Source organism: Saccopteryx leptura, chromosome 1, assembly GCF_036850995.1.
Source record: "Saccopteryx leptura isolate mSacLep1 chromosome 1, mSacLep1_pri_phased_curated, whole genome shotgun sequence".
Taxonomy (NCBI): Eukaryota; Metazoa; Chordata; class Mammalia; order Chiroptera; family Emballonuridae; genus Saccopteryx; species Saccopteryx leptura.
This window is the reverse complement of record NC_089503.1, coordinates 338,360,336-338,374,115: the sequence shown is the minus strand read 5'-3', so window position 1 is coordinate 338,374,115 and position 13,780 is coordinate 338,360,336. Positions and strand designations below refer to the sequence as shown.

General features: G+C 39.4%; 1 protein-coding gene across 1 annotated transcript; it reads left to right on the top strand.

Annotated features, from left to right (window-relative positions):
- Window positions 1–369: 369 nt before the first annotated feature.
- On the top strand, window positions 370–1,770 carry HTR1E (5-hydroxytryptamine receptor 1E). The gene has a single exon (XM_066361335.1). The coding sequence runs from the start codon at window positions 370–372 to the stop codon at window positions 1,465–1,467; it is 1,098 nt and encodes a 365-aa protein (XP_066217432.1). The 3' UTR covers window positions 1,468–1,770.
- Window positions 1,771–13,780: the final 12,010 nt, after the last annotated feature.

Sequence of the window (13,780 nt, the reverse complement as noted above, 5' to 3'; positions counted from 1 at the left end):
TTGGGAACGCAAAAATAAAGTATCCTTTGAGGAATAATGAAAGATCAAGTTTACATTCAGAAAAAAAAAAGTTATATCAAAATTATTTAAAGAATTTATGAATACCAAAATATTATCATGTTTTTCAAGGAAAAGAGTATGGCTTTTTTTATTTACTAACCAGTAGCATAATATTTTCCAGGAGCCCTCCATTCAGAAGAAATGCTGTGGTGCTTCCCTTTACTCACTCAAAATGGAACCCAAGAGACTACATAGTTGAAGAAATTACAGACTCCTTACCAACTGGAGACATTCAAGTCTAAGTAATTACCAGCTGAAAACAAAAAACTTACAAAGCTTCCCCACAGTGTAGACTGGAACAGAGAAAACATGAACATCACTAACTGTACCACAGAAGCCAGCGTGGCTGTGAGAGCCAAGACCATCACAGAGAAGATGCTCATTTCCATGACTCTGGTGATCATCACCACCCTGACCATGTTGCTGAACTTAGCAGTGATTATGGCCATCTGCACTACCAAGAAGCTTCACCAGCCTGCCAACTACCTGATCTGTTCTTTGGCTGTAACAGACCTCCTGGTGGCAGTATTAGTCATGCCCTTGAGCATCATGTACATCGTCATGGACAGCTGGAAGCTAGGGTACTTCATCTGTGAGGTGTGGCTGAGTGTGGACATGACCTGCTGCACCTGCTCCATCCTCCATCTCTGTGTGATTGCCCTAGACAGGTACTGGGCCATCACCAATGCGATTGAGTATGCCAGGAAGAGGACTGTCAAGAGGGCAGGACTGATGATCCTCACAGTCTGGACTATATCCATCTTCATCTCCATGCCCCCTCTGTTCTGGAGGAGCCACCGCCAACTCAGCCCACCCCCTAGTCAGTGCACCATCCAACATGACCATGTCATCTACACCATTTACTCCACTCTTGGAGCATTTTATATCCCTTTGACTTTGATACTGATTCTCTATTACCGGATTTACCATGCAGCCAAGAGCCTTTACCAGAAAAGAGGATCAAGCCGGCACTTAAGCAGCAGAAGCACAGATAGCCAAAATTCATTTACAAGCTGTAAGCTTACACAGACTTTCTGTGTGTCTGACTTCTCCACCTCAGACCCTACCACAGAGTTTGAAAAGATCCACACCTCCATCAGGATCCCTACCTTTGACAATGATCTTGATCCCCCAGGAGAACGTCAGCAAATCTCTAGTACCAGGGAGCGCAAGGCAGCCCGCATCCTGGGACTGATTTTGGGTGCATTCATTTTGTCATGGCTGCCATTTTTCATCAAAGAGTTGATTGTAGGTCTGAGCATCTATACTGTGTCCTCTGAAGTGGCTGATTTTTTGACATGGCTTGGTTATGTTAATTCTCTGATCAACCCTCTGCTCTACACAAGTTTTAATGAAGATTTTAAGCTGGCTTTTAAAAAGCTCATTAGGTGCCGAGAACATACTTAAATTATAAAAAGCCAAAAGCATGACTTGGACTAGCCTCGTGAGTGGACAGGGGTAAGGGGTGCAACTTCTTAATTCTTGAACATAGCTGGGTCAGGAGAGTTTGTAAGTATGTGTGGTCTTGTTCTTATTGTTTGCTCTGTTCTGTTTTGTTTGAGTCTTGTTATTTGGTGTGACGTTTTCTACTTCTGGTCTTTTTTGTGGTACACAATTTCAAATAAACATTACATACAAAAACAGACATTTCATAGAAGTAATATTGTAATAAGATGAACTAATAAATACTTTTTTAAAGCTATTTCAGTTAACCCTGCAATTAAAGAATGCCAAAAAAAATCTTCATTTGCAGAATTTCTTATTACTTATAAATCAAATGCCTGATAACTTGCCCTCATGTGGCATTAAATTCGAGGTTATGATTCCAACTGCTCACAAATTCCAGAGGGCACTACAGGTCTACATAAAGCATAAAAAAGTGGTGTGGTGCCATCTACTGTTTGCAGACAAGAGCTCAAATCTTTTACTGTGATTCCATAGCTCACTCATTTTAAGCACAAATAGTACAGATGGCATGCCTTTTCAATTCATAATTATATAATCTTCCTTGTTCTCTAAAAAAAATCTGGAATGAATACACTGGCACTTTCCTATGTCTTTGAGTATGAATATGAAACATAAACAAAAAAGAAATGATCTAAATCTACTTTGGTCAATTTGTTGCTATATTACCAAAAGGACGCATGGGGTCTCCTCCCATCCTAAGAAGCGTCCCAGCTAAGCCTCAAATACACTCTCTCACTCTAGCAGGATTAAAGTGAGAGTGCATGTCAAATTTGGGGAACTTTTGAAGCAGCTAACTGGGGTGCAGTGATTAACTGAGGGAATATATTACCTGAAGAACTTTATTGGAGAATGATATATGTTAAATTATCAATTGTGCAATTGAAAGAGAAAATTAAAAGTTGAAAATCTCTGATTACAGCAAAGGCCACCCATCAGGAAATAAGTATGAAACTATGTCTCCTGGAGTCTCTGTGGCATCCATGGCAGAAAGCTGCAGATAGGACCCAAAGCCACACTGGTCTGACTCAGCCTCCCCTGGCTTGGAGTGACCACTCTAAGTGACATGAAGAAGCTCACCACTAAATTGAGAGTGATGACAGAGAACACTGAAAGTTTGTAAATTCTTGTATACTCCTATGGCTATGACTTCTAAATCTCTGCTCCTTGTCTTTCACCCACAGCCTCTCCTCATCCCTTGATTCTCCATAGATCATCCCTTTACTTTGTTTACTGAGAGATGTTGATTTGTACCTTCTCTGCCTCCATATTGTAGCCCTTAAATCTATCCCCCTCTCAACATTTCTGTAATCTTGTTCCTGTCTTCTCTCACTCTCTCTCTTTCTCCCCATCCCTTCCTGTCTCCCCCCCCCACCTCTTCCTCTACCCACTCTTCTTAAATCTTACCTAGTGTATTCTTGGACACTAGGGTAAACTTCCTGTGGTCTCACTTCTCCTGTCGTTTCCTGCTTTCTCTCTCTCCTTAATCTCCCACCTTAGTGCCCTCCAATCATCAATCCACTTATTCTGCTCCACTTCTCACCTTCCACTGAGTTTTCTGTTCTTTGCTACTGAGTATGCCCCTCCCAGTTCTTTCAAATGGATCTCCCAAAAGTCACTGATTACTTGACAATAGGCAAATCTAGTGGTCTTCCCTCCACCCATATCTACTTCCCATTCTCTCATCAATTAAAACAGCTAGCCACCCCTTTGCCTTCCAGTATACTCTATTCCCATGGTTCACCCACTACCTCCTTTTTCTTTGTCTTCTTTGAGGCTTTGTCCTCAGCTCTCACCTCTTGTGAATCTGTACTCCACCCCCAAACTTCATCATTTCAGCGATTAGTCCTATGCCTGTGGCTCTTCAATGTATGTCTTTAATTCTGATTTCTCCCTTTCTCACACTCCAGCCCCATGAATTATATCTGGTGAACATCTCTCCATTAGTGCTTCAAACACAGTCTTTCTAAATGAATCTCATGATCATTTTCCCTCCTTTAAACCTTCTCCTTCCACCTGTTCAGTCTCAGATAACAGGATTACCATGCTTTTTATCATTTATGTTAGATAAATGTGATTCTGTCTCTTGTGGCTTGTCTCTCATTCAGATAGTCTTAAATTCTTGTCCATTTGCCTCTACATAAATGTTTGTATATTCTTTTCCAATATTTTGGTCCTCTGACTGAGACTAGTCTTTTTATCTGATCTACCTGTGGACTCATCTTGCAACTCTGCTCCTATACACCTGTCAGATACCTCTTTCTAGAACAGTGATTCTCAGAGTGGAATCTCCAGACCAACAGCATTAGCACCAACTGGGAACTTGTTAAAAATGCAAAGTGTAGGGCCCCAATGAAGACCTATTTAATTCAAAGTTATGAGAGTGGGGCACATCAGTTTTGGGCCCCACAGTATAAGAATCACTGTCCTAGAGTGCACCATTAATTTTCAAGAGCAATACTCAAAATCCTCTACTATCTTCCCATTAGTACAAAATAAATTTAAATTTCTTAGTATAATATTCAAGGCTCCTTTACTATGTAGCCTCAAACTACCTTTCTAGAGATATATGTTACCACTTTAATCACCAAAAACATCCAGATATATTCTTGTTTTCTGAGTTGCCCTAATACACTGGGGAACAATTTTTTTTTACTTTCTGTTGCATGAGGTTTTAGAACTGTTCTAAATACTTCTTCATCACTGATTCCAAATCTAAAATCTGTTTCTTGGTGCATGCTCTATTTTTTATGCAATTTTCATTTCTTTTTGTTACAGTTAATGACATGCATTGGTTTTTAAATTGGAGTTAAAGGACAATGACTCTTGAATTGAACATAACCACAAGGCAATTAATGTTTTACAAACATCACTTTTACATAATTGTAGTTGTTTTTAAATGTAAAAAATTATCTGATAAAAACACACTCTTATTTTGTTATAAGATTGAATCATGGTTTCTTTAGGTAGGCATAAATGTAAGAATAGTCCTGACACCTTCTGTTATATATGTAGCTGTTACACACTTCAATGTCAAAGGTGCAATATTTCATCATTTGTGACACGTGCATATATTGCCTATTTTCAAGTTCCCATTGGCGATCAAGACAAGAATTGGGCTCCTCATATTGTGTGTCATAATTGTGAGGAAAAGCTTCATGACTGGACAAAAAGAAAATGCAAAGTAATGCCTTTTGGTATTCCCATGGTTTGGCGTGAACCTAAGGACCACAGAAGTAACTGTTATTTCTGTCTGATTCATACAAAGAGCATCAGCAAAAAAAAAAAAAAAAAAATGACATATGATCGCATATCCTAATATTCCCTCAGCAATACAACTTATCCCACACTCGGGAACACTCCTGGTTCCAGTTTTCAATGGTTTTATTTCTTCTAAAGACAAAGAAAGTGAGCATGGTGATCAAGTGTATTTTGATAAGATGCATGAGGAAATGGTTGTAGAATCTGAAGGGTCTTCTTCTGATGCCAAGCAGTCATTAACCCCTCAGCAGTTTAGCCAACCCAAACTGAATGACTTAATAAAAATGACATAAAAATTGTCCTCGACTTTCTGAAGTATGAGGAGCATTTGTGTGAATCTTAAAGTGGTAAATTTCCTGCTAGGACAGCAGAGAGGTTTCACAAAGTATCCTTGCTTTCTGTGTTTGTGAGACAGCTGAGCTTGGGAGAAACACTGGACACAGAAGGAGTGGCCGAAACATGAAGCTCTGAAAGTAGGGATGCAAAATATTGTGAATGAACCTGTAGTTAATTGAGACAGGATCATTTTTCACTCACTTCACATCAGACTTGGCTTAATGAAGCAGTTTGTTCAGGCTTTGAATAGAGAAAGTGAATGTTTTCAACATATTATTTCTGCTTTTCCTGCCTTGTCTTTCGAGAAGATAAAAGCAGGTGTATTCGATGGACCTCAAATTCGAACGCTCATATGTGACGAAGAATTTTCCAGGAAGATGAATAAAGAGGAGAAAGCAGCATGGCAGTCTTTTGTGGCAGTTACAAAGAACTTCCTTGGCGACAAAAAAGCAGAAAACTATGAACTTCTAATTGAAAGGATGCTGTTGGCTTTCCACGACATTGGATGGAACATGAGCATTAAGATTCACTTCCTGAACAGTCATCTTGATAAGTTTCCCGAAAATCTTGAAGCTGTTAGTGATGAGCAGACTACTGCTGGAGCATCAAACAAGATTGTTCTCAACACAAACGCAAGAGCTACAAAGGCAAATTTTTCCTGAATAGAATTTAAATAAGTTTTGTGCAAATTTTATGATTAAAATAAGTGTTTTAATATGTTCTATTTTAAAATTGTAGACAAATTCTGATGCAATCATATATTTTAGTGTATTAGTGTATTTACTGCATTATATAAATTATTATATTTTCACAAAGATGATGCCCAAGAAGACATTCTACTTTGTTCTGTTAAACTAAATGTTGAAAATTTTATAATTAGATGGAAACCTAAAATCTTAAATTGCAAAAAAAAACTGTAGCTTACAGAGAAAAACTAATGTCAGATTTGAGATCAGTACACTTGAATTAGGTAAGAAAAAGTGTTTTTGTGGATGCAACAAAAATTTTGTTCCCCAGTGATATTTGTTCCCACTGCTTCAGAAACCTCACCCAATGGCTTCCCACCTTCTTCCACAAATCCTTCCTCATGTGGTTCAAATGCAACCTCTTCTGTCAAGTCTTCCTCAGATCCTCCTTCCTTCTCTGTCACTGTGCAAGTAATCCTCTCTTCTATCTCTCTGCTCTCAGAAGACTTCATGTGTGTCTCTATTACTACATGCATCCTCTCTTGCAGTGCTTTTGTTTGTGTATGTCTGCTGTCTGCCCTAGTAGGTTGTGAACTTCTTGAGGGCAGGAACCATATCTGTTTCATCTCTGTGTCCCTAAGGACCCCTGTCATATTTTACACACATTAGGCTTTCAATAAATGTCTCTGGAAGAGAAAAATGTAATTGTGCCATCATCTTTCAATGACAAAACCAAAGTTCTAAAATCTCATGGTGTAACACTGACTTATTTTTTTCCCCAAATTTTCAGCCTTTCTCTAAAAAAAAATAAAAAATTAAAAAATACTTTCACATGGAAAGAAAATGGACTTTTTATTGAATAGAATATAATTGAGTGTCTTTTATTAGTTAAGATTCAGACTAAGCTTCTCTCAAAGTAGAGACCTTCCAAATATACTGCTCACAAAAATTAGGGGATATTTTATCATTTCATATTCATTTTGAAATATCCCCTAATTTTTGTGAGCAGTATATAATAGCTCAAACCGGATAGTTTCTATAGCTATCACATGTCAAGAGTTAGCAGGGCAGCCCAGAGTGAGTAGAAGACTGATCTCTGAAGTCATCCAGGGTCTCAGTTTTTTTCCATCTGTGGTTCTGCCTTTCCCTCAGGGCTTGTCATCGTCTGCATAGCCAAAACTGACTCCCCATCCACCCACATCACAGTCTATAGGAAGGAAGAGAGGAAAGCAGAGAGCAAACAATTTCCTTTTAAAGAAGTGCACATCGTTTCTGTTTGTATTCTGTTGGCAATAACTTGGTCATCTGGCCACACAAAGTTGTGAGAGAAAATAGAAGAGTGAAGCTTTAGCTGGGCAGCCATGTGCCCTGATGAAAATAAGAAACTTATAATAAAAGAAAGGAGGAGAGGATAGCTACAAGGAAACAATGAGAGATCTCTACCACAGAGGATATTGGTTTCTGTATGTGTTGCTCAAATATTAGCGGGCAGGTCAAATGACTGCCCAGCTTGTGATGGTATGTATACAAGGATGTTGAGATTTTATAACAGGTGATTTGACTAAAATTATATACTAACTGAAATCCAGTATTTATCATGACTGTAATATCTAGAAATTATAGGAGATATTCACTTGCCTTCCCATCATCCTCTGCATATTATCTTGGCAATTATAAGAGTTTTAAATTTTTAAGAGTCTAAGTAAATAAAAAGTAAAACAGAGATGCATAACTAATTTCCACTTATAACCCATTTCCAATTTACTAGATATGTCTCAATCAAAGGCATTCCTCTCACACATATCTCTGCCCTTCGTGGACAAGTCTCACCGGGGGTGAGGACAACAGAGACGCAGAGACCCGACCCCAGAAACCAGGATCACTGATGCAGATCCACTTTATTCAGGAAGTAAGCTAGCTTATATACACAGGTTCAGCCTATAGGATGTTACAGCGTGTCCTTCATAGCCAATGGCTGAAAAGATCAGGGAGCTGCGTGGTTGGTGCTGAGTCATTTCCTTACAGTGGGTGAGTTCCCTTCCTGGGTGTGCTTAGGAGGGTTCTGGGAGCTGGAGTATTCTCACAGCACTGCATTAGCCACAGCTGTTAGGAATGTGCTCTGCACTCCACTCACATCTCCCCCTTCTCTTTTAACTAGGGCCAATTAGACTTGATGAATGACAGCTTACTGTTGCTGTCTCTACGGGCAGGATAATGCCAGGGTAGGGAAAAGTAGCCCAGACATGGGGGTCCACCTGTGTCTGGGAGTCAGTGGTCACCATAACATGCACAAGCAAGAAAAGAGCACCAGGGCCTGGGGCCCATCAGGAGCAATTCTTTGGGCCAGCCCCACCAAAGCCTCCACATCTCCCCAGGTGATGGGGCACACACGCCAGCTGCAAGATCTTCTTCTGGAGCACTGAGGACCTCTGCCCCTCAGGTGTAGTGGGTGTGGAGAAGGCCAGGGCTGTGGCTTTGGATGGGTGAAGACTGAACCATTTAGTGGGTGCCCAAGAAACCCTGTCAAGCAGATTGGGGGGTTTTGGGATACAAATTGGCTGAAAAACACAAGCATAACCTCTCCCTTGCATTAGAAGAGGGTGTGATCCCCACCACTGTGCCATGACTGGGTCCTTCCAGCGTCATTTCAGAGAGAGGGTCGGAGGAGAGAGAGAGTGAGAGATACAAGACAAACAGAAAGAAAAAAGACACATGGGGCCATATAGGCTGGCCCATGGGTCTGCAGTGGGAACACGTGTTGGAGTTAAAGCTGGGGTAGAAAATGGCATCTGAGAGGCTGGGGTGGGGCACTGAGCCCCAGCAGGGAATGAGGAAGTAGCGACTTTCGCTTTTTCCAGAGGCAGAGCTGATGGCACAGTTAGCAATTCAGTTGGTTTTGTTTCTGCAGGCTCAGCCATGACTTTGTCAAACTGGGAGGCCAAACTACTTTCCTCCTCAATGGAGGGGGGCGAATAGGAAGGTAGGAGCTCCTCAGAGAGAGAGGCAGCCTGCAATATTTTTGGCACTGGTGGACTGTCCCCAGGAGGAGCACTGGTCAGGCAGGCATGTATTGTTAGCAGGGCAGGAATGAGGCCAAGAGGGAAGGCATTGTCCTTCATGTACTTCAGCTGAAATGATGCACTGGAAAGCTCGGGCCCAAGTATCAGGGTCCCAAAGAGGTGCATCCTGGAGCCCAGGGTTGCAACCTGAGAGGATTTTCCAGTAGGTACCAAGATCCTTTTTACTAACTTTAACTTGCCTACTCTGCAATAGGGCATGCAGGGCTCAAGCCTGTGGGGCTCGAGAGTAAGGGAAAAGGTTTCCCATTGCAGAGGGCCACTCACCCATCCCTTGGATACTGGATGGGTCCCTGTTTGAGACGCCAGTACTGGACAAGTCGTACCGGAGGTGAGGACGACAGAGATGCAGAGACCTGACCCCAGAAACCAGGCTCAGTGACGCAAATCCACTTTATTCAGGAAGCAAACTAGCTTATATACACAGGTTCAGCCTATAGGATGTTACAGCATGTCCTTCATAGCCAATGGCTGAAAAGATCAGGGAGCTGTGTGGTTGGTGCTGAGTCACTTCCTTATAGCAGACGAGCTCCCTTCCTGGGTGTGCCTAGCAGGGTTCCAGGAGCTGGAGTATTCTCACAGCATTGCATCAGCCACAGCTGTTAGGAATGCGCTCTGTGTTCCACCCACAGCCAATAACAAAGAAGAACCTGTATATATTTCCTGTATAAATCAAACCAACCAAAAAGAAAATCTGGTGTTCAGTTTACTCATTTAACCAATAGTGCTAGCTGCTATTGATCCTTCTCACCCCTTTAAATTAAAACTTGAATGAAGTCATGGAACCTTCTGATGTGCTGTTTTTTTCTAGTGTAAACATTAGCAGATTAAAAGTAAACCCCAGAGGTAAAATTTCAATCACCTCTATTAACTAATAAATTAAGACTACTTGGTTTGTATACTTAGTAGGAGAATTCTTGGACATAAGTGATGCCCTTGTAGACATGGTAGATGCTTTGGTTTTAATTGGTAGCAATATATACCCCTATTAGCATTGCTGCCATTATCTACTTCAGATAACAATATGGCCTCCTCTACCTAATAAACTTCAGTTTACAAACTCTGATAATTATATACAAGGTAAGGTCCAGAGCGAGGTCTAACAATTGTGCTGGTTACCAGCACAAGGCATTTTAGTTTCAACTACCACATTGGTCTTAGTCTCCTAATGTAGATTTGCTGTGTTTGCTTAGTGTTTACGTTCTTCTACACACAACAAATTTTAACTGCATTATAGGCAGTATTTGCAAAAGAAGTGAGATCTTCAGAAAAGTTAGTGAAAAGAAGCATTGACCACAACAGAAATACAAGTAAAAGTAATTTTTAAAATTAGAAGTGCTCAGAAAATGACAACATTGTATATAACAATGTGATCACATTTTTTTAGTTTTCAAGGGCCACCACATGTTACATATAAAAAAGTACTCTGCCCAAATGATCAACTATAATCAGCAAGAAATAAGGAAATATGAATAAAGAGATGGAAAATGTCTGGTCATTATATCGTGTTTGGGAATATGTATGGGCATGTCTATTTATCCAATAGAAAACATTAATGGAATTTTGTAGTGGAGACAGGGAGGATAAATCCTAAAATAAATAAGAAAGACAGTACCTCTTAATTAAGAATTGTGCCACCCAAAATACCAAAATTTTGAGAAACCTGCTGAGAAACTCAGGAGTGTCAAGATCAACATGAGATGCTCAGAAACCTAATGTTAATTCAGGTGTCATCTAGGGACTACTTGAGAACTTAGGCCCTGGCCAGTTGGCTCAGTGGATAGAGTGTTGGCCTGTCCAGGTTCAATTCCCAGTCAGGACACACAAGAGAAGCGACCATCTGCTTCTCTTCCCTTCCCTCTCCCACTTCTCTTCCTCTTCTCCTCATGCATCCAGTGGCTCAATTGGTTCCAGGGTGGTCCCGGACACTTAGGATAGCTCGGTTGGTCCAAGCACATCAGCCTCAGGTACTAAAAATAGCTCAGCTAATTGAGCATTGGGTGGAGCATTGGTCAGGGTGCATATGGGAGTCTGTCTCACTATCTCCCCTCCTCTCACTAAAAGGAAAACAGAAAAAGTAGGGAGAGGAAGAGAGAACTTAAAATCAGAGCATCATGAAAGTGCTGTTTATGTTGTTTCAGGATAGTGGTCAGTAAGCTTACTGGAAGCTCTTAAAACCCAAAGTAAAGGGTGATACAGAGTGGCATTCAATTTCTATGATTTGTGTCTGTTGAATTTAATTGAAATGAGTATACTGATTACAGACTTCAAGAAATTTAGGAGCAACCTGACCTGTGGTGGCGCAGTGGATAAAGTGTCGACCTGGAAATGCTGAGGTCGCTGGTTCAAAACCCTGGGCTTGCCTGGTCAAGGCACATATGGGAGTTGATGCTTCCAGCTCCTCCCCCCTTCTCTCTCTCTCTGTCTCTCTCTCCTCTCTAAAAAAAAAAAGAAAAAGAAATTTAGGAGCAGAACTATGTGGTATGTAAGGTAGGTATCTTCTCATATGGAATTGGAGTTCTCAAATATTTAAAATCTTATAAGGCAACCCAAAGTCAGCAGAAGAAAGGTAATGGTAAAAATTAGAGCAGAAATAAATGAAATAGGAAACAAAGAACTATAGAAAAAACTAACACAACAAAGAGCTGGTTCTTTGAAAAGATCAATAAAATTGACAACTCACTGGCTACACTCACTAAGGAAAAAAGAGGGAAAACTGCTATAAACAAAATACCAAATAAAAGAGGAAAAATCACCACAGACATCATAAGTATACAAAGGATCATAGTAGAATATTATGAAAGATTATATGCCACCAAATTCAACAACCTAGAGGAAATGGATAAATTCCTAAAACTATACAATCTTCCTAGACCTGTGATGGCAAACCTTTTTATAAAAACTGCCTACTTTTGCAGTGCAGGTCAACCTGGTCCCTCCTGCCCACTAATGGGAATTCCAGCTTTCATGGTGGGCCAATCGTGGCGCCTTTTGGTTGCTCCACTACCACCCACCATGAAAGCTAGAATGCCCACTAGTGGGTGGAAGGGACTGGGTTGACCAGCACTGCAAAAGTGGGTGGTTTTTATAAAAAGGTTCACCATCACAGTCCTAGACTGTGTCACAAAGAAGTGGAAAGCCTAAATAGACTTATAAGCAGAGAGAAAATAAAAACAACTATCAAAAAAAAAAATCTCCCCAAAAACAAAATTCCAGACCAGATGGCTACACTAGTGAATTCTACCAAACATTTAAAAAAGGTTTGGTACTTATCTTTCTCAAAGGATAAGTCCTCCAAAAAATAAAAGAAGAAGCAGTACTTTCTAACACATTCTATGAGGCCAACAACCGGGCGAGGAGAACACACACACAGACATACAAACAAAAACTAGAGACCAATATCTCTACTAAATACAGATGCAAAAATCCTAAACAAAATATTAGCAAATCAAATACAACATCACATTAAAAAAATACATCATGATCAAGTGGGATTCATACCAGGAGCACAAGGATGGTTCAATATATAGAAATTGATTAATGTAATATAGCACATCAACAAAACAAAGAAAAAAACCATATCATCCTATCAATAGATGCAGAAAGAGCATTTGATAAGATACAACATATCTTTATGTTTAAAATACTCAATAAAACTTGAATAGAAACAAAGTATCTCAACATAATAAAGGCTATATAAGATGAACCATCCCCTAATATCATACTAAATGGTGAAAAAGTGAAGGATTTTCCTCTAAAATCAGAAACAACACAGGGCTACCCACTCTCTTCACTCTTATTCAAGTTTTAGCTGGAGTGATCAGATAAAAGAAAGAAATAAAAGACATCTATATTGGGAAAGAAGTAAAGGTATCACTTTTTGCAGGTGACATGATCCTGTATATAGTAAACCCCAGACTCCACCAAAAAACTATTAGAAACAATAAACCAATACAGTAAAGTCGCAGGATACAAAATCAATATACAAAAGTCTACTGCTTTTCTATATGCTTACAATGAAACTTTGGAAAATGAACTCAAAAAGACAATTACTTTTACAACTGCAAAAATAGATAAATAAATGAAATACCTAGAAATAAACTTAACAAAGGAGTGAAAGATCTATACACTGAAAATTACAAAACATTATTGAAAGAAATTAAAAAAGACACATTAAGATAAAAAAAATATTTCATGTCTATGGATTGGAAGAATCAACATCTTTAAAATGGCCATATTTTCCACAACAATATACAAATTTAATGCAATCCCCATCAAAATCCAAACATCATTTTTTAAAGAAATAGAACAAAAAATTACCAGGTTTGTATGGAACCATAAGAAATCTTATATAGCCAAAGCAATCTTAAGAAAAAAGAATAGAGCTGGAGGAATCACACTACCAAACTTCAAATTATACTATAGAGCCATAATAATCAAAACAGCATGGTATTGTCAGAAAAACAGACATACAGACCAATGACACAGAATTGAAAGTCCAAAAATAAAACCACACATCTATGAACAAATAATCTTGACAAAAGAACCAAAAACACACAATGGAGGGGGAAAAATCCTCTTCAATAAATGATGCTGGAAAAATTGAAAAGCCACATGCAAAAGAATAAAACTTGACTACAGTTTGTCCCTATGCACAAAAATTAATTCAAAATGAATCAAAGACCTAAATATAAGATGTGAAACAATAAATTACATAGAAGAAAACATAGGTACTAAGTTCATAGACCTCGCCCATAGAGAACAATTTATGAACTTGACCACAAAGGCAAGAGAAGTAAAGGCAAAAATAAATGAATCACACTATATCAAACTAAACAACTTCTGCACAAGAAAAGAAATTGGTAACAAAACAAATAGGCAGCCAACTAAATGGAA

Bases quoted from the DNA above. Each gene is read 5' to 3' on its own strand.
- HTR1E (XM_066361335.1), top strand. From the start codon at position 370: ATGAACATCACTAACTGTACCACAGAAGCCAGCGTGGCTGTGAGAGCC.